The 21,196-nt window shown below is 33.8% G+C and overlaps 3 protein-coding genes across 3 annotated transcripts; 1 reads left to right on the forward strand and 2 right to left on the reverse strand.

The window, feature by feature from the left end:
• The first annotated feature begins 3,029 nt into the window (after positions 1-3,029).
• Positions 3,030-8,657, forward strand: LOC147073235 (glutaredoxin-3-like). The gene is made up of 4 exons (XM_085945060.1): positions 3,030-3,168; positions 6,636-6,804; positions 7,426-7,685; positions 8,371-8,657. The coding sequence occupies exons 1-4, from the start codon at positions 3,116-3,118 to the stop codon at positions 8,546-8,548; spliced, it is 660 nt and encodes a 219-aa protein (XP_085801186.1). The 5' UTR covers positions 3,030-3,115; the 3' UTR covers positions 8,549-8,657.
• Pfdn5 (prefoldin 5) lies at positions 8,655-12,722 on the reverse strand. The gene is made up of 3 exons (XM_085945061.1): positions 12,494-12,722; positions 12,196-12,405; positions 8,655-9,367 (listed from the first exon to the last, which is right to left on the reverse strand). Exons 1-3 carry the CDS (start codon positions 12,593-12,595, stop codon positions 9,191-9,193), a joined length of 489 nt encoding a protein of 162 aa, XP_085801187.1. The 5' UTR covers positions 12,596-12,722; the 3' UTR covers positions 8,655-9,190.
• Positions 12,723-14,076: 1,354 nt separating this feature from the next.
• Positions 14,077-18,222, reverse strand: LOC147073237 (protein CFDP2-like). The gene is made up of 2 exons (XM_085945627.1): positions 17,911-18,222; positions 14,077-14,328 (listed from the first exon to the last, which is right to left on the reverse strand). The coding sequence occupies exons 1-2, from the start codon at positions 18,220-18,222 to the stop codon at positions 14,077-14,079; spliced, it is 564 nt and encodes a 187-aa protein (XP_085801753.1).
• Positions 18,223-21,196: the final 2,974 nt, after the last annotated feature.

Consider the following 21,196-nt stretch of genomic DNA (forward strand, 5'->3'; position numbering starts at 1 on the left):
TTTATATTATAAATCCAGATTTTTTTATTATTTTCTTGTCAATAATAGTAATATAATTATTATTAGTAATCAATTAAAAGAAATTATTTTACTCTAAGACAGTAATGCCTTTTATTTTGTAAGGTGAACATTGAAAACTATTGTACATTTATAGAAGTGTTCTTAGGTGGGTAAGCAACATTCATTTGGATCTTTGTTAGTAATACTCCTAGGTAATCATTAAACATTACGATTATTCATTACATTTAGGTATTAAGTTTTTTATTTTAATGTTTTGTAAATACAATTATATTTATCTTTAAATTATAATGTTTTATGTACAGTATATCGGTCTATAATATATTAATTAATTAAAGGAAAATTTTCAACAAATCAGCTGGCATTTTCATTTAGTTTTAACGAAATAATCATGTTTTTTAATTAAAGAAATACTTACATTAAATATAATATGAATTATTTAAAAACCTATCTAATATATTCTAGAGAGATTATCTTACTTTATTTAATGATAAAAATAACGATATAATCACCTACCTTATAATATATGTAATAATGTAATATGTTTGTCTTGAATTATCTGTAACGCATGAGAGAAAACATATGAAAATGTATAGGAGAGCGCAAAACAGGTAGATATAGTATTAAAAATACACGTAAGTATAAACGAAAATAATAAATTTGAAAATCGGAGAAATCGTTTATTTTAATCGGGTCGTGAAAGAAAACAAATTATTCTCTCTTAAAAGTTTGACTGATGTTTACATTGCGGTACCTAATAGCATATCGATTGATTAAACTGATTAGAGTATCGAGAAATTAGTGTGTTATTAATTATAATAGGGATATGGTGCTGTAACCTACTGTAACTCTAAGCAACATACACAATCAATCAAACAATAGAAACATTATAGTTAAGGAAGAATCATCAGCCAAGCTTAGCCGCTTGACAACTAAACGAGTTCAGCGATGGCGTGCTCGAGAAGAAAAATAATTCGCCAGGCTGATGACGTCCCGTAGGTAAGCAAGTCATATTATGTTGCTTAGGGGCGGTACATTACAAAAGGCGGCAAATGAAGAATCGAATACGATCATTACAATTTTTGAGAGCAGTAACGGTTTTCTATGAAGCGGACGACGCGGTCGCTTCGTTATAAAATACCGACATCTTAGTTTTTAAAAATTACAAGAGGGCCGGGCCACCAAAATTGTCAGCGACTCAGGTCTCAACATTCTTTTTTCTTTCAACCATGTCCAATCCTATAGGATCATATGGGCTTCCACAGAGTAGAGGTTTGTATTAACAGATTTTATTTTTTTACGAGAAATGGATGTCAGCCACTTTAGTAAACTCGCCACTCAGTAAAAAAGATATCCAGAAACTTTTGTTCCAGCATAGGGTGTTGTGGAGAGGTGCATACTGGGCATAACGCGAATGGACATAACACGGAATGATTGCATGCCTTAAGGAATCAAATAAAGGTAGGTAATGCAATGCAGCGCACCGAACCGAGAGGAGTGGAATCACCTTGGAAGAGCAGTGGATGGATTCAGCAACATAATTATTTAAACTAAATTAAAAATGTCACCACTATCAATAATTATTATTCACAAATATTATAATCACTATTATTATACATCCTCTGCAAATCTTTCATTATGATTAAAAATATTCTCTAAAAGACAATTCTTCGGAAATCTTTCGATAGTCATTAATTTGAACAGATTTAATTTCATTATTAAACTTTAATTTTTCTGTAATCTCTTGTATCTGAAAATGCTTCGTGCCTTCGAAAAGGTGAACATTCTCGAAAAATTAATTTACCGGAATTTCGAGAATTCTGTCTATTGAGAATAATCATCAATGAAATTTTCGAGAATTTGAAAAAATTGTTATTAGGCAAAATTTTATTTGAAACTGAAAACCGCCTGCCGCAACCGGAATTTCAAAAATTTGCCATTTAGGTAAAATAATTTACATAAGAAAAGCTAAAAAATCCCGTTGAACCGGAATGGAATTATCTTATATTTGTCTTATATTATCTATATATTTATCTTATCTTAAATGTGTCGTTGATTTTTTTACAAGAAGGTAAGGGGTTAAAAAAAACTCGATTTTGATTCTGAACGGAATTTCTTCAGGAAAATGTTGTGACCGAAAGAGCTAAAAAAGCTCTCGACTCGATTTCAAACGGATTCAGCCGGCAAAGAAACGAAAAAAGTCGGGAAATCAGAAGCGTTGAAAAAAAATCAAATTGTATAAGTAGGTATAATAAGGTAATATTAAGTAGGTATTGAAGCTATCTAATCCTCCTATTTATTAATATATAATAGTATATTATACTATTGATAATATTATATTATAGTAATTATCTTTGTATTAATATTAGGTCCCAAAACGCTTCAAACGAGTTGCGTATATTGTCTATGGTTGTGGCATCCGAATTTATGGCATCAATGCTTGCCAGAATAAATTAATATAAAAGTGTAATATGAAAAAAGAGTGTTACAAATTATTAAATTCCTTATTATTATAAGAATATATTATTTTAATATAGCTATAGATTTATGGTTTACATGAATCTATCATTAAAATATTATTCTTATAATTTTATAATCGAAAGCATACAATATAGCAACAAAGTGTCCTATAACAACCTTCTCGTTAAATAGGTCATACAAAACAGACTATGAATATGTTTATACTTTGAATGCTACTGTAATCGAATAAATGCATTTGGAAAATCAATAATTTTAAGACGTTTTTTTTGTAAAACTAACTGTAGAAATTCTAATAAATATATAATTAGAGTTAAATATGACATTTTTTCTTTATTTGTTAGACTCTTTTTACTGCATATAATATAACATTTATGTACAGGCTATGTATACGGGTAGCAATTTTATCATGCACTGTACGTTGCATGGAATACTTTATTTCGGGTAATATTTTTCATCACATGTATATACTTCAATTTAATGTTTCTTCAATCTGGCATCATTAACTGGCCTACGTGCGGCATTAGTCTATGCGTGCGGCTTTGAAAGGTGTTGGATTTCTGCTGTTTAATTGTAAACACCTAGTTTAAAGTTTGTAAAAAATCTATATCTCTCCAAAATGTCTGCAGTTGCAGAGATAACCACGGTGGAACAATTCAAAAAAAATATAAGGTACTTTAATCCCTCTCTATTTCTGTAATTAATACACAGTTCTTATAAATCACTTAAAAAGAGGTTATGTTTTAACTCCAATTATCTTTCTGATATTTATTGCATCGGTTTCCACTTGTCGCATGATTTCGTAAATTATTATAAAACAATCAAAAAATATTATACGCCTTGTCCATTCTAGGTAATATTTAACGTCGTACTCTCAATGATTTTCATGATTGATGACTTCAGTAATTTAAATTTGTTCTGGAAGAAACGATTCATTGTGACTAGTCTATTGACATTAAATGCCAGATTTGATAGGAGCTTAGCGTAATACATAATTAAAATTTCTATGTAGCTACGTGAGTCATTAATTTCAATTTCTATATAGTGTTACATGCAGGTACTATACAATACATTTATTTCAATGCCAAATGTGAAAGTAAATACATTTTTAAAAGTTACTACTAGTTAGGTCATATTAATATAATTCACACATGATAAAAATCTAGACCATCAATAGGTACTATCGTTTTCCATCGAAATATCTTAATGAATGTGAACTATAATATATTATATACCATACCATAATCATTCATGATGATTTAGAGAGCAGGACTTGGGGTCATAGTCTTTTAAAATCTACTGTCTACAGAATTCCATATTACAATTAAAAGTGAAACAAATTTCCAGTACCTATTTATCTACAGATTGAACCTGGGCGAAGCAATAAGCATCTATAGATCAAATTATGTTGGTGCGAAACCAAGATAAATTATGTCTTTTCTCAAAGGGGAATCTAATAGCTACTAAGCAAGGAACACAAAAATTATGGGAAGTGAGTTGCAAAATTATGATTAGGTCCTGATTCAACCAGTCCGTAGTAGGCCTCGAGGCACAGTACACGCCCATTACACAGTCACTCACAAATCTGTTTCATCATCAGCATCAGCCGGAATCGACCCATTGCTGGATGAAGGCCTCCCCATAGCTCACTCCACTCTTCTCGGTCCCTAGTTTTTTGCTGCCACGTACATCCGCCAAACTTTACGAGCTCGTCTATCCAGCAGGTTTTAGGGCGTCACTGTGGCTGTTCAGTACCCCTTGGATACCACTGTATGACAGCATTTGTCCAGTAGTTGTCTACCCGCCGAGCGACATATCCAGCGCATTTCCATTTCATCTGCTTAGCGACCTCTAACACATTGCGTACTCTTGTCTGCTTCTTTATCCATTGGTTTTTTAGTGATCTTTACGCATTATGCCCAACATGCACGTTTCTATGACACCTTGTACTACTTTTACCATAATTTTTGTATTTTTATTCCATTAAGAGTCCTAGTTCCACATGCATACATGAGCGTTGGTAGCACACATTGGTTGAACACTATCTGTTTATTTGATATGATATAGGTATAAAGATATTAATTTAGATGTCATATGCATTGCAACGCAGGACAACTTGTGATCCATGGTGACTGGCTTTCACATTTCTATCTTATTAATCTGTTCTTTGGATAATAGGGACTATCAGAAACAGAATTATGAAAAGTGTTTGAATTTATCAATATGTATTGAAAAATAAGAAATGTATTTTTAATCATTCAAAGATAAACTCCAATTAAACAAAAAACTGTTATAAAATCAAATTAATTAATGTTCGTTGAACCATTCTTATTTCTAATTTTATGATTATCTTTATCAATGAAATGTAATTTAATATGTTTTTTTCCACCATAGTGAACTCTTTTAATGAATTATTTTATCATCATTGACAAACAGTTGTTTTTAAGAAATATTATATAAAACTTATTATATAATAAAACTTATTATACAATAAAACTTATTTATTTTTTTGTCCTATTGTAGACAATATTTTAATATTTCTTAGTAATTTTTGAGGCAGTTTTATAAGAAATATTAATGGAGTCTCTAATTTTAATTGTAATTTCCGTTAAAAATGTCTAAAATAATTAATGGTGCAGTGCGTGAGGCGCTGGCCTCCTGGAGTTCTGGGTTCGATTCCCGGTGAGGTCAAAATATATTTACATAATCTAATATGTAAATTCCTCAAGCCTGTGAGTTGTGGTGTTTAATAAACAAAAAAAAAAATCCCATCACCTGGCGTTTACAACATTACATACTTAATAATGGTTATTTTATTAAAAATTACACCACGCAATATTGATTTTGTTTGCCTTTCAACCAATTCATTGGGTTTTTACATAGGATCAAACACACATTGAAAAACATGTGAATTTTTCCACGGCTTCAAGTGACATGTACTTTACCAGCTATAACAGCTTTATAAACTAATTTATATTATCTTGTCAGACACTAAATATACGTCTATAATATCTAATTCACTCAAGTTAAAAGTTTAGTAGTACAGTATAACCCCTATTTTACGTTTTTTAAGGGACTGAAGAAAAAAAACCTAATTGGAGGGAAAATGTAAAAGGGGGGTATTGAAAAAAAGAACATTTAAATTTTATGTTTCGTTCATTTTATGTTTAAGGCCATGCATTAGTTGAGGCACGGTCTAAAAAGATCGTTGCTAGGCGATGTGCGGATTGCGGGTCGCGGGTGCAAAAGACGCCTGTCAAACGAAATATTATTTCTCATATAAATCCAACATACGTCCATTGGCCCGTCGCCATCACGCAGCAAAGTGACGTATGTCTGACTCGACGTTCTCTCAATGAATGCGAAGCAAGTACAAAATTTCGTCGCGCGTACAGTTGAAAATTATTTGGCGTTTCACTGATGCGTCACCTTAAGGCCATGCATTAGTTGAGGCACGGTCTAAAAAGATCGTCGCTAGGCGATGTGCGGATTGCGGGTCGCGGGTGCAAAAGACGCCTGTCAAACGAAATATTATTTCTCATATAAATCCAACATACGTCCATTTTACGTTCTGTTTATTATTCTATTAGTAACAATAATAATATATTCATTGACATGTTTTCTTTTTAAAGTAAATGGGTAACGTTTTTAGTCATCTTTACACGATTTTAGAATTAATTGGCCCGTCGCCATCACGCAGCAAAGTGACGTATGTCTGACTCAACGTTCTCTCTATGAATGCGAAGCGAGTACAAAATTTCGTCGCGCGTACAGTTGAGAATTATTTGGCGTTTCACTGATGCGTCACCTTAACGTTTTATTAAAAAACAACATTCAATTAAAATTTCTATTGAAAAATCGTTCGAATGTCACGACCCAATCATTGTCAAGTACGCGTAACTCGCATATTTTGAATATTTCCGACGTAAATCGCGGGAAAGAAAAACGTAAATGCGGGTATTAAATGTACTGAAATACATCGGGACTGAAAAAAATACACGCAATTGCCGGGAAAACGTGAATTCCGGGCACGTAAAAACGAGGTTATACTGTAGTTGTATCCATAACTTTTTTTAAATATTATTAATTGGATGTCATAATCTTACTGAAATTAAACCGTTGTGATTGTTTTGTTTCAGCTCCGATAGTTTGACGATAGTTCACTTTTCCGCCTCCTGGGCCCCACAATGTAGTCAAATAACAGACGCCATGTCGGAATTGGCAAAGATGCCCGAGGTCAAATCATTAGGCACACAATTCTACGTCTGTCCCGCTGAGGACTTAGATGAAATCTCTCATAAATATAAGGTATATAATCACTTGCAATCAAACACATCCATTTATAAATTTGACGTATCTTCTCGCCATACATCAATATATTTGGTTTCAGTTAAAAAAAAAAAAAAAAAAAATTTTTAATTCTTATCACTATGAATGATTATTAAATAATAGTACCTACCTACATAATTTGTTGTTTTGAAAAACTTCAATGAAAATATTTATACACAGTAATTATTGCATAAGTTTCATAATGAATTTGGTGTTTTATTATTTTTGCTGATTATGCGTATATTATTATCGTAACTGACAAATAAACATCAATTAAAAAAAGACTATTGCAAAAACAGTGAGGTAACATACATCTTTCGAAATCACTCCAATTGAATTTTGATTCATCTTTATTAGTCTAATATAAAATAAACGAAACAATGTATTATGGATAGTTCGAACTATTGTACACTTTTAATCTTTATTGTGTTTTAATGCAAGAAACCTTCTTCCATAACGATGACACCTAAATGTCTAAAATTAAAAGCAAAACAAGAACCTCTGGTCTTCTGATTGAGTTAGTTCACAAGTAACTTCACGTTGCATGTTCAACTACACTCCACTGTATAAAATGGATACTATACTTTTAATTTGTTTTAGGTTGAAGCAGTTCCTACGGTAATTTTATTCAAAAATGGTGCGGCGGTTGACAGAATCGATGGTGCCGATGTTGTAAGTCTGGCGGCTAAAATCAAAACATTTTGTCCCAACATGCCGGATGCCAAAACAGCTGAACCACTCGAAGTAAGACTGAAAAAACTGATCAATAAGCACAAAGTCATGGTATTCATGAAAGGCAACCGAGAAACACCAAGATGTGGATTTAGTAAAACTCTTATGCAGATTCTCAAAGATACAGGGTATGTAGTACATCATCAAGTGAATTATGGTTTATCTCAATATCTGAGCGGAGTAAATAATGTATCTAGTTTAGTTTGTGATTATTATTCTGATGTTGGATTACTGGCCTGACACAATTGCTGAACTCAAATTTGTAGAAAAAATCATATTAAATTATTTGAATGAGTCTGGTCTAGTCTTTCGAGACCTATATTCTCTTTTCGTGGCTGGCTAACCTTCCAATATAAGAAATTACAGTAAAATGTTGTGTAAAAATAATGAAAGTGTACGAAATTAATAATTACATAGCTTAGAAAAGGTCATTTCTAAGTAGTATTGTAATATATTGAAATAATTCTATACATAATTACGGTGTCGCTTAAAATAGATATCACTTTCTTGTGCGGCGCCTCGCCCATACATGATCAAAACTATGAAAATATAGATGAAATGTTAATTAGATTATCTTTGATTTGTGATTTTTAAGTAAATCAAATGATTTAATAAAGAGCTGTTGTATCTATTATATTCCTCAATATCTAAGGATATTTTTAAAAACTCCCAATCAAAGTTTTACAAAGTAGCCTCATTTATGAGTGTCTCATTCAATAGTTGTTACAGAGATAGCTAGTTCAGGCTACCATGGTCTTTTATAATAATGCACCAAAATGTACATACTTGAACATATCCGTTTTTGTTTTCCAGGGCAGAATATGAAACCTTTGACATCCTCACCGATGAAGAAGTACGCCAAGGTTTAAAAACATTCTCAGATTGGCCGACGTATCCTCAGGTCTATGTCCAAGGAGAACTCATCGGAGGCCTCGACATCATCAAAGAGATGGTGGACAACGGAGAATTGGATGCCACCCTCAATTCTTAATTGGCTATTACCGCTATCCAAAGCTTATAACAATAAAATCTAGCATTTAATTTATGAATGTATTGCCTCTGTACCTAATTTATAAGGAAATTAAACCAATTCAATATTATGGTGTTTTTAACGTTTATTGAAAGGGAAAAAAAACATTTGAAAGAAGCATCGGAAAAACAATTTCTTATGACAATGATAAGCAGTTTTTAATGTGTAGACATTTTTTTGAAACTGTCAAATAACTTAATACGTACGCTATATTAGTTTAGCGGTTGATTCCTTTGATTCTCATTGGTATTATGTATGTATATGTACACGAAGGAGCAAAAAAATCTTATGATAATATTTTAATACCATCTGGTAATATAATGATATGCAAAACATTTCTTTTAAACTGGCAGAATTGAGTTAGTAGTGAATAATTTTTGCAAAATAAGAAAAATGCATGGTGAAATGAAATTGTCAGCAGACAATTAAATTTACAGAAAAATTATTTGAATCATTCAAAATTGAAATACCCACATGGCCGAATGTAGGTATACGAGAGCACATTAAATTATGATACGAGTTAATTTAAAAAAATTATTGTAATGTATATTATGTGAATGAATATAAATGAAATAATTAATAAATATTTGCGATAGATCTATTTTATGAGGCTGCGGCGGACTTTTGAGCTGCAACTTGGCTTTGTAACTTCCTTTCCATGACATCACAGATGGCGTCGCGAATTTTCGATTTCTCGATTCCCAAAACTTGAATTTTTTCCATCTGCTCCGTGACAAATTCAACTTTTCTTTTGAAGTAATCTTTTGCGCTGGCGATATTCTGCAAAATTGAAATAAAAGTATTCATTAGTTATAATATATAAGCTATAATATACTCATAATGGTGAGTCTGATTATTATGTCTTCAAACAAAAAAATAAAATAATGTTTTAAAAATACTTTCTTGTTAACAACCCACATGCTCAGCGTAGGTCAAAATGGAGTTTATGCTATTTTCAAAGCATGATCCTGGATATTCCTTAAACGTTGTAGGTAATCTATTTATATAATTTTGAAGCCTTATTATCCTTTATATTTATTTTAAACATTTGATGACTGCATAAAGTATTTTTATCACATAAAATAGTATTATGTTAAACCTCTCGCTCTAATGTTATAGAATATAGTCATATTCCGGTACATCCATGTGCAGTGGTGTTAATACTTTTTAGGTTTATTAATTTTTAAACGCATTTACAAAACGATAAGTAAAATTAATGTTAACATTATATAGTGACATATTTACGATAAAAAATTATATTTTATAATCTTTGTGATCCCAAATTTGACAAGAATTAGGCATTTTATTATTCAAAAAATGGGAACGATTAACACATTTGAAGATAATTCTAAAGATACTGATTATAAGCTATGTCTTTGACCATTCAAATGTGATAAACATCCTACGAATAATGATTGCTTTATAATAATTATTGACCTAAGAATAAGGTAGTATTTTTTTGAAATACGCCATTTCTATTGGTATTTCCCGGTGGTTAAGCTACAACATACGGCCGTAGTCATAAATTGACAAACGATAAATGTAGTAGGGAGTAAGATCATGGTAACGCGCATGTTTGAACATGTACCGTTTTTAAAAAAAAAAAAAAAAATTCGGTTAGGCTACTCTGGACAATGCATAATAAACACCCAAGAGTCATGATCAATGATGATTCATCAGTAAAACGGCAAATAATTTTCAACCATAGGCGCGACGAAATTTTGCACTCGCTCTCATCCGGAGAGAGAATGTAGAGCTGGAAACACGTCATTTTGCTTCGTGATGGCGACGGCCGTAATAATTCTTAAATCGTGTAAAGATGACTTAAAACGTTACCCATTTACTTTAAAAAGAAAACATGTCAATGAATATATTATTATTGTTACTGATAAAACAATAAACTGAACATTAAATGGACACATGTTGGATTTATAAGACAAATTATATTTGGTTTGACACGCCTAGCGACGATCTTTTTAGACCGTGTCTCAACTGAGGTATGGCCTTAATGGGTTGAGTGCTTTGAGGGGAAATTCAAGAACAATGGGAGTGAAAACAATGAAACAAGAATCAATTTTATAAGAAAAGTGGATTGACAGAAAAATGTAATATGTGTAGAACGGGTGTGTAAATAAATTCTAATTGTGTATTTTTGTTTGAACTGCGACTTTTTGTGTTATGTTGTGACCGCTCATTTAAAAATACCTATTCACTGATATAACGAGTAACACTTATAACGAGCAAATTCAGTCGGTCCCATCTTCCTCGTAATAACCAAGTTCGACTGTGTAAGTTATTTTCGGGGAACCCCATCCCATCCTTAGAAAAACATATGTTAAAATAATATTCAAAGTAGATCAATGTGTTATAGTTACTTTATGTAAAGAAAATTATTGTATTACCTAACCTAACCTAAACTAACAAATAATCCAGTATATCGGGTATTTTTAAAATGTGTTTTCTGCTGTAACCGAACAGTACCAAATTTTTAACATAAAATTAATGTAATTCACACTAGTAGCATCAACTCGTTCCCCAGCTGTCTCCTACCCTTGCGTTATATTTAGTGACTGGGGTGTGCATTTTTTTATACTATTTGTTGAATTTTTATTTTGACTCGCAGAACACAGTTTGAAGACCACTGATCTAAACTAAATACACCGCCATTTCGAAACGGAAACCTCGACTGACGTCTAAAGGATTTTAACAAATTAACCTAGTCATGCATTTGTAAATAGGTGGGCTTATGCATTACGTAACTGATTTTCTGGCACGACGTGTCAAATAAATTGTATTGTAAACAGAAATCTAGTAAATACCCAAACTATTAAATATTGTTTCCGACAAAGCAAAATAATTGAGTACCAATTACCTACGTACCGACTACAACCATTTTTAGAACACTCACGGCAGGTTAGAATAAAGGTGCAAAAAGAGTGATTGGACGATCCATTATGATAATGCCATCATTTTTACATGGTTCGGGGTTCTAAAGATTCAACATCAAGAGTTTCAGTTCCTAAATAATTAATGGGTTCCCATCTCCAGCTCTTGATTATATTATTGAAATGTTTTACACATGGATTCAAACATACAGTGCAATTACCATATTGAGTCTTCTATGTCACCACGGTCATTTCTGGAACTAAAACCATACCCTGTATTTACTTCCGCCATCACTAAGGAAGCAGACGAAAAGCATTATTTCGAATGTAGAAGTATTGTGGAAACAGAAAAGAAAGCTTTTAATTCCTCTGAATAGTGCCAGAGATAGAATATCTGCTATGACAAGTCAACATGCAAAGACCATGTGATGTAATAGTACAGCGCACAAAAACCACATGATGTAACAGTGTCAGCGCACACAGCAATGCGACATAGAAGACTTCATAATATAGAAGTTCGTCTATAACATAATGTTAGTTGAAAAACCAAAAAGTAAATTTGACTAGCCATGGTATTCGAACCCGTGATTCATGTAGTAAGGTGAATATTTTAGCCTCTACGCCGACAATATAGTTTTGAGAAAAACCGATAATATTATGTACTCATTGATAGTGAATGACTGGCCATAAGAGTTTGATAGTGTAGTTATGACAAGTACTCACCTTTTGGGCGTAATAGCCAGTTCCAATATCTATTATGACGTTTTCTGTATCGGAAATTGTTCCAGGAACATAGATTGATCCGGTGAGAGGTACTAGAATAGTTTTCCCTTTAGTTTGGGGCGTAATCTTTTCAATGCTTTCCCCAGAATCAACGAACTTTGTCTGGGCTACTTTTAACGTTTGTAATGAGTCTTGGAAGTAATTTAACTCCTGAAAAAAATAGATTGCATTAGGAAATATAGTAACGGAACAAAATGTTAAATATGTAACGTAAATTCTCGGTGAATTCGTGACTTACTTGATCAACTTGTTGTTTTAGTTGGGTTAGCTGTTGCAAGCTGAGTTTGGTGAGGTCAATTTGTTGCATGCCTTGCGCCGGTGCTGAAGAAATAGTATCCATTTTGAATGAAATGGATGTAAATTATCTAATAAATCAATTGAGTTTTGATTCAAATCGGATTCACGATTTTTAGCGTTGAATTGATAATTCAATATCAAAATCAGGAAATGAGCATGCTCTAAACGTCATATATGGCAATACAAGGTTGCTAGTCTTAAAAAAAATAATTACTATTTAAAACTACTTTTCCCTTTATCCAGCATCTTTGACCTTTCCTGAAAATGGTTTTACCGTAAAATAGGGTGACATTAATCCACCAAACTAATTAACTGAATAAAATGAAAGAAGTTGCCCTCTCCCAGCGAAGGGTGGGGGTGTCATGATACCAGTCAAACAAGACTTAAAATATGCTAACATCCCAATAATTAAGCTTCTCATTGGATTTGAAGCCACGGCGGTTGAAATAATTTTAAATGGACGCCTTCATGCCGTGGTCTCGGTATGGGCATGCCAAAGAGAAAATGAACGAAGCAAAGGTGGTCCACCTTGCCAAACTCAGAGGCTATCATCCTAGCAGGTGATTTTAACGCACATCATAGGATTTGGAACTGCTATTCCAATAACGCCCTCTTAAAGACCACAGGGAAATGCGATGTCTCAATCTCACATCCTGACGAGCCGACTCATGTCCAAGCTCATTGCAACCTAGCAGTTTTAGATTTTGTGATAGCAAACAACTCCCCAAAAACGGGTGTCTCGAGAGTTGTAAATGCTTTGAAGTCGGATCACCTGCCATTTTATTTCGAAATTGGAGGCGAATACAATAAAGAAAGTGAAATCCAATTTGACTACCCTTCTCATAGGCCAAACGGTACGTATACAAGAGGCACATTAATCGACGCATTGATTTCACGCCTCTTCTTCTTCTTCTTCCGCCCTGTCACGTCCCAACATTGGGGCATAGGGCAAGCACAAGTTGGCGCCACTTCCCTCGGTCCATCGCCAACTCCTGCGCCTCCCGCCATGTCAGACCTGCAGCACGTAGGTCGCTCTTGTAGTACCGCTGCAGGGTGAGGGAGGGCTGGCCACGGCGACGGAACCCCTGAGGCTGTGCCACAAGGGTACGAAGTGCCGCACTCCTCGGCAGCATCCGGAATACGTGTCCCAGCCACGTAAAAAGTCTCTTCGTGATAACTTCAATCACCGAAAGCTGTTGTGTCTGCTCACGAACTCGGGTCTTTGTAACGCGGTCGTACCAATGTACCCATATGATTCGGCGGAGACATCGATTCTCAAAGCTCAAAAGCCGAGACTCTTGAAGCTTAGTAAGATGCCATGTCTCACAGCCTATGCTTATGCCGCTCTCCGGCTCTATATTACGACAGCTTACCCTGGATAAACGTCAGATTTCTTAAGTCAATACTTGAAAGCATCTAAGCGACATTTTTTGCGCATAAACAATCATGGAAAAACCGCTATTATAAGCGTAGACAATAAGTACAAATATAAAAAGAGCTCATTATAGCATCCCGGAATAATATCTATTTTCCTTCCAAGGGATTCGAGTCGATGGAAGACGTACCAGAAAGAGTTCGAGCATCATATAAGCGCTTCTGCAGCTCCAGCTCATAGGTTGCACGCACACGGGAACTTTTCAGTTTTTCCACATCGAGTCTGATCGTCCTTTTGGGTTTTGGGACTCGTTTAAGGTCTATACGGGATTTCCCCACCAAGAGTTCGTGGTCACTGTGGATGTCTGCACCTCTATATGTCCGCACGTCTAGCAGTTCATGCTGGTATTTCGCTTTAACCAAAATATGGTCGATCTGATTTCTTGTATTACCGTCTGGCCAGCGCTCGGAATGGAGCGGAACGCCCCGGAGCGCCGTTCCGGTTCGTGAATTCGTTGACAATTCCGTTCCGTCTCGTGGATTCTTCGAATCTACCGTTCCTTCTCGTGGAATCCTGATAGCGAGATGTCTCGTAAAATTCTCGAGCCTCATCAGAATATTTAATATGGCGTTCCGGTTCAGATTGTGTTGAAATTGAGGAATATGAATTGGTATATAAATATATTTAAAAAAAAAAAAAAATATTAAACAATGATTTTACTTGTTGACTACCCCTGATTTTTAATAATTCGTACATGTCGATAATAACAGGCAAATTTCTTAGAAATGCATCTAGGTATATTTTTTCCTAACAATGCATTTCTAGACAACCCATGCCTGATAATAAAAAATACAGTTTTTATTGAAGAAAGCACCCTTACATGACTGTATTGCTCTCTTCCGTTTTCTTTAAGACAATATGAGATAATAGTATATTATTCTATTCTTCAGTGCTATTCAACAAGTTTTTTTTGCTTGCAGACAAAATCACAAAATACATCATTTATTTAGGGTAGGTACCTACTACTAATATCGATAATAACGTTAAATTATTACGCACCTTTTTTTTGATTTTCAATTAAAACACATGAAATATCTACATAGGTATTGTGAAAAATAATTCATTTGTTAATTAATGTTTTATGAATAAATAAATTACCTTTGTGTAGGTATCTACCAAGGCTTGGATTTTAGACACTTTGGTATGAACCACAGGGCTTAGCTGACTTGGGTAAGAGTGTAAATCGCGAGTTACCAAACAGTTATGATTTTGAGTACATTAAATTTGTAATCAATACTGGAGTGGAAGTCACAATATTTTATGGAATGAAACGGGAGAGAAATGGATGGAAGAAACAAAACAATAACTGTCCGATTGACGATTGCGTAAAATATAGGATAGCTAACTTTAGGTACTAGGTAGGCTTGACGCATCATAGTTTTCACAATACATCATAAGACAACCGAGGCCGTTCATTAGTCGACCTGTTGATATTAGATGGTATGCAACCAACAAGGTGTCTTCCCATCGGTATGGAGCGATATACATCCAAGGAGGTTTAATAACGCTATTGTGCAAGTAAATTAAAATGTCTGTGGTCTCTGTACAATTTTTGCGTGTATGGGCATCTTCATCAGGGGGAACGAACAAATTCAAACGTTCATAGTATTACCCATATCATGCTGAGCTAGGTACCTACTCTTATTTTTTATTTCGGTTTTAGTTCGGCAGAAATACTTCGCAGTGAAAAAATACTCGTAGGTAGGTACCTACCTAAACTCTTTACCTATCCTTCATGTTATACAGAAAATAAAGCTAATGGAAAAAATATATTGTTGAGGATATTAAAATAACCATAGTAATACGGTCCTTTGAAATAAATCATTAAATCAATATAGGTAGGTACCTACTTAGTTCATATTTTTTGTTTCACAAAACTTCTACGTAGCAAAGCTGTTTACTACTCAATAATAATACAATGAATCCTACCTATTGTGCATTGAAAAAAATATTGTCGGTGAAGATTTATTGCTTGAAGAGATTTTTTTGTCTCAAAAAAAGGTTTTATAAACAATAACTAATAAATAGCACATGTAATTTTTGATTTGAGGGCTTTGAAAGAATAAATTTTCTTACAAAATATTAGTTTAAACAGCAATCCTCGACTAACAAGAGATCGTGGTCGTGGTCGTTTACATCGTCGTAGTATTTATTTATAAAACCATAATAATTATAAAAAAGTACATACCCACCTAAATCAAGTAGGTACTATAATAATTATCGTGTCTTGATTGTGAGTTTTTGTTGGTGTTTTGAATTATTGTTTGTCTTGTGATTGGAGAAACTTGTCGCATACTATGCAAACCACAAACATAGTGGTACTATGATAGTACTAAGGATTTTTATATAGGTACCTACTGTACAATAATAGCAGAGTACAAATGAGTAAAAATAACAAAACTGTGTAGGTATTGCCAAGTGGTAACGACGAAATCTTAGAACAATGTATTTTGAGTTGTTTCCCTATAGAAGTTGGGTATCGAATAGGACCTTACACTCCGGTGATTTGGGTAAGTGTCTAAATTCTATCTTATACCTAGTAACATAAAAAGCAAATAAATATTATGTATTAGTTATTAATTTCATATACCTATTATCGCAAAGGTATTTTTTGTTATATATACATAGAACAGATTCCTTATTACGGAGGTATTTGAGTCATCATAGGGAGATTTAAAATACTGTAGAAAAATTGACGCGGCATTTTGTTTAGGAACATCACTGTGTGACGTGTTTTTTCTCACCCTCATATGCACCTATATATTATATAATACATAACATATAGATTGCATTGAGCAAATAATACATTGCGAAAACTCATGCGATAGATGTTGTCGAAATAAAAGAGGTAGCATACATTTTAATAAAATCATAGAGGAATCCAATGGGAATTTACTTACATAATAATCAATAGTTTCAACAACATCAGAAACCTATTAGAATAAATTATTCCACATGCCCACATGGTGTAAATATTTGAATATTTTTTTCTAATATCTACAAGTCTGGGGTTGTTTAAAATTATGCATATTTAATAACGAATGCTACATTCGTAAAACTTGTGTATTCATTAAGTACTTAATTTTAATAAATTAATTCATTATGAACCATGCTCCTACTTTTTCGTACATGATGGATTTTGATGTGATTAAAAAATTGTTTAATCAAAATATTTCCAATTTAGGTACTAGCTTTAAATAAAGTAGCATGTAACTTGGTTTAACCAATGTACTTATCTTCTGTTTGAGACTTTCACGGTTGTTCGTCATCGTAATTGATTTTTGGGTTTTCACCGTGTGTAATTCTTCATTCTTTGCTCGACGTTTCGGGCTTGTTGTAGAGGCCATTATCAAGAGATATTATATGATATCGAGGAAAGAAGGAAGAAGTACACGTGGTGAAAACCCAAAAATCAATAACGATAAAGTATCTTCACTCATGTTTCCATTTACACTTATTTACATGTTTTTATTCAAACTACTGACGAAACAAATGGACAATTGTATTGGTTTGTCCATTATTTCATATATTTTTATGTATCCTACTCCAATTAGCTTCATATACTTACATTTAGGTATACATATTTGTATAATTATTATTATTATGAATGATGTATTTTTTAGTAAACGATTTCGTAAACTTATAGTATGATATATTTTTTATGTTACAAACATCTGATTCGGGCGAAGGTGATTAGGAAAATGTTTTATAAAGTACATTATGTAAAACTAAGATATTTTTTTATATTACAGATATTATATCTAATATTGCACATTTTTGAAAAATTATTGAGCGTTCCTGTTCGTAAAATTTTCCATTTCGAGCACTGCGTCTGGCGATGTCCATATATTATATTTGTGAATGGTCTTATGAGGGAAAAGACTACCACCAATCACAAGACCATTCATGGAGGCAAAATATACCAGACGGGAACCATTATCGTTCATTTGGCCAAGGCCATGTTTTTCCAGCACAAAGGGTACACGCGAGGGGTCAGATCCTACTTTGGCATTAAGATCACCAAGGATAACTGCGTGATCACAGCTGGGGATATTTCCAGCGGCTTCTGCTAGACTTTCGTAGAATGTATCCTTATCTGCATCGCTAGCAGCCTCTGTGGGAGCATAGCACTGCAGAAAAGTGATGGAGCCAGACTTGGTCTTGAAAGTAGCACGGAGTAGACATTCGGAGATAGGTTCCCAGCTGGTGAGGCACTTGCAAGCTTCCTTGGACATCAGCAAACCGACTTCACTACGTCGCAATGTGGCGTGTCCGGAGTACAATAGACGAAACCCACGAATAAACTTCTCGCCAATGCCAGTGAGTCGACACTCACTGATCCCGAGAACATCTAACTTATTGAGAGGGTATTTCTGTTAGATGCTCGGGCTTTCCAAGGACATTTAGAGTACGGATATTGTAGGTTCCAAAACAAAATCGTTTACCGAATTCAGGCGAGGTCGTCAAGATGGAAACGGGGGTCCGAGGCTTCCCTGTGCTTGGATTAATCTGTTGTTTTAGGGTGTGCAGGTGATCATCCCACAGCACCTGAGTTCATGGTGGGGCTGCCACCTTAGGGCCCGTGAACATCCCTTGGTTTTCTGTAGGGGTTTTTCTTCCCGTAGCCAGAATGTACCAGTTTTTAGGCGCTGGTGATTCGCATTGCACCCTTCTCTATCTGCTACAGCATACTGCATTGCCTAGAGACCCCCACGGAGAGGTTAGAGGTAGGATTTGTTGGCAGAGCTATCATGGATACTCGACATACTCAGCATTTCAAATGGAAGCACACCTGATCTGGCATCAAGGCATTTCTCCCAGACTATTCTCACAGACTATTCTCACAGCGAGGCGTAGCTATATTCCGAAAATTAAGAAAACCCCATCAGGGTGGATCTTAATAATGAGGCTAGAGAACTCATCAACATTAGAAACCAGCTACGCAAGTAACTGGCTGGAACAAAACTAGACGTAAAAATCATGTCTTCATTAAATGTGAGATCAATACTAAACTTTGTAAGGTAACATCAATAAGATAGTATCAAACTCAAGGACTGCCAGCGCTCGGAATGGAGCGGAACGCCCCGGAGCGCCGTTCCGGTTCGTGAATTCCTCGACAATTCCGTTCCGTCTCGTGGAATCCTCGAATCTACCGTTCCTTCTCGTGGAATCCTGATAGCGAGATGTCTCGTAAAATTTTCGAGCCTCATCAGACTATTTAATATAGCGTTTCGGTTCAGAATGTGTTGAAATTGAGGAATATGAATTAGTATAATATATTTAAAAAAAAATCTTTCTATTAAACAATGATTTTACTTGTTGACTACCCCTGTTAATACTTCGTACATGTCGATACAAATTGGTGCCACAGTAAGCCAAATTTCTTCTTAGAAATGCATCTAGGTATATCTTTTCCTGACAATGCATTTCTAGACAACCCATGTGGCTGATAATAAAAAATACAGTTTTTATTGAAGAAAGAACCCTTACATTTATTGCTCTCTTCCGTTTTCTTTAAGACAATATGAGATAATAGTACCTACTTATAGGTATTATTCTATTCTATAGTGATATTTAACAAGTTGTTTTTTGCTTGAAGACAAAATCAAAGAATACATCATTTATTTAGGGTACCTACTACTAATAACGATAATAACGTAAAATTATTACGTACCTAATGATTGTAATACACACTGGTAGGTACGGTTTGATTTTCAATTAAAACACATGAAATATCTACATAACATTATTGTGAAAAATAGTTAATTTGTTAATTAAAGTTTTATGAATAATTAAATTACCTCAGTGTAGGTATCTAGTATCTACCAAGGCTTGGATTTTCGACCCTTTGGTATCAAACGCGGAGCTTAGCTGACTTGGATAAGACTGGTAAGAGTGTAAATCTCGGGTTCCCAAACAGTTTTTATTTTGAGTACATTTGTAATCAATATGGGAGTGGAAGTCACAATGTTTTATGGAGTGAAATGAATGGGAGAAACAAAATCATAACTGTCCGATTGACGATTGCGCAAAATATAGGATATAGTATAGCTAACTTTGCATAGGTAGGTTTGACGCATTAATAGTTTTGACAATACATCACAAGACAATCGAGGCCGTTCATTAGTCGAACTGTTGATGTTGGTGTTCAGCAACTATGCCCTTTTTATGGATTTTAGGGTCTCTCATATTGACCGAATTATTGCGTCAATAAAACAAAAGCAAACGCGCGCTGACCGCCCGTCATCCAGGCAAACAATAGTGATTTATTGCAGACAGCTTGCATTTATTTTACTTGCATTGTTTGTAAAGTTTTTGTACTTAACTTACAAAATTTTGAAAAAATAAAGCACTTATTTGGTCATTTTCAAAGGATGACATAATATGTCCCAAAGTTAGTACGTATCTTCTTTCTCTCTGAACTGGTCGCATTATTTCCTTGATTCCTTGTAATTTAATATTTCCTATAATCAATCTCAATACAAAATATTTTTAACGTAGATATATAACATAAGTGACAATAAAATATCATCTAAATGTTTGTTGATAATAAAATTAATATTAATATTGATACGTTTGAAAATTAAAAGCGTATACCTATTTCTCGTTGATATATATATATTCGTGTTTTTTGCTTGACTTTTTTTATTATTATTTTATATATCAACTTACCTACAAATCCGTTATCTGTTATCTTAGTGTAAATTATTATTGATTGTACAGTACTTAGTGAAGTGAAATATTAGTGTCGTGTCATATAATTACTAAGTATCTATAATATACCGACCACAAGAGAAATTAAGTGCTTCAATAGTGGAACTAAAATAATATTTTTTTATAATATTTTTATTTTATAGCGGTTTAGTTTTGTGTTCCCTACCCAATAAAAATCTCAAAATTACTATGCCTGTGGTGAGTTTCTTATTTTAATTTGTAAATAGTTCATAAAAATGGTTCTCTTTATCGCTCCAAATAAAAAGTAGACATATTTACATACATATTATAAATGAAAACTTATCGAATTACCTTCAGGTTCTTAATATTTCACTAAGTAGTTTTGGTGTTGATAATGCTATTGAAACCACCATTCGTATTTTGTATTCTTGATTATATATTAATTGATCCTGGTCCAATTATTATGTATCGTTATAGCCATATATGAAAACATTTGTGCTTAATTAGGAATCCCAATGAGCCAAGGAAAACCAA

This window comes from Rhyacophila brunnea, unplaced genomic scaffold (assembly GCF_057557595.1).
Source record: "Rhyacophila brunnea isolate RB1 unplaced genomic scaffold, BYU_Rbru_1.0 scaffold_18, whole genome shotgun sequence".
NCBI classification, from domain to species: Eukaryota; Metazoa; Arthropoda; class Insecta; order Trichoptera; family Rhyacophilidae; genus Rhyacophila; species Rhyacophila brunnea.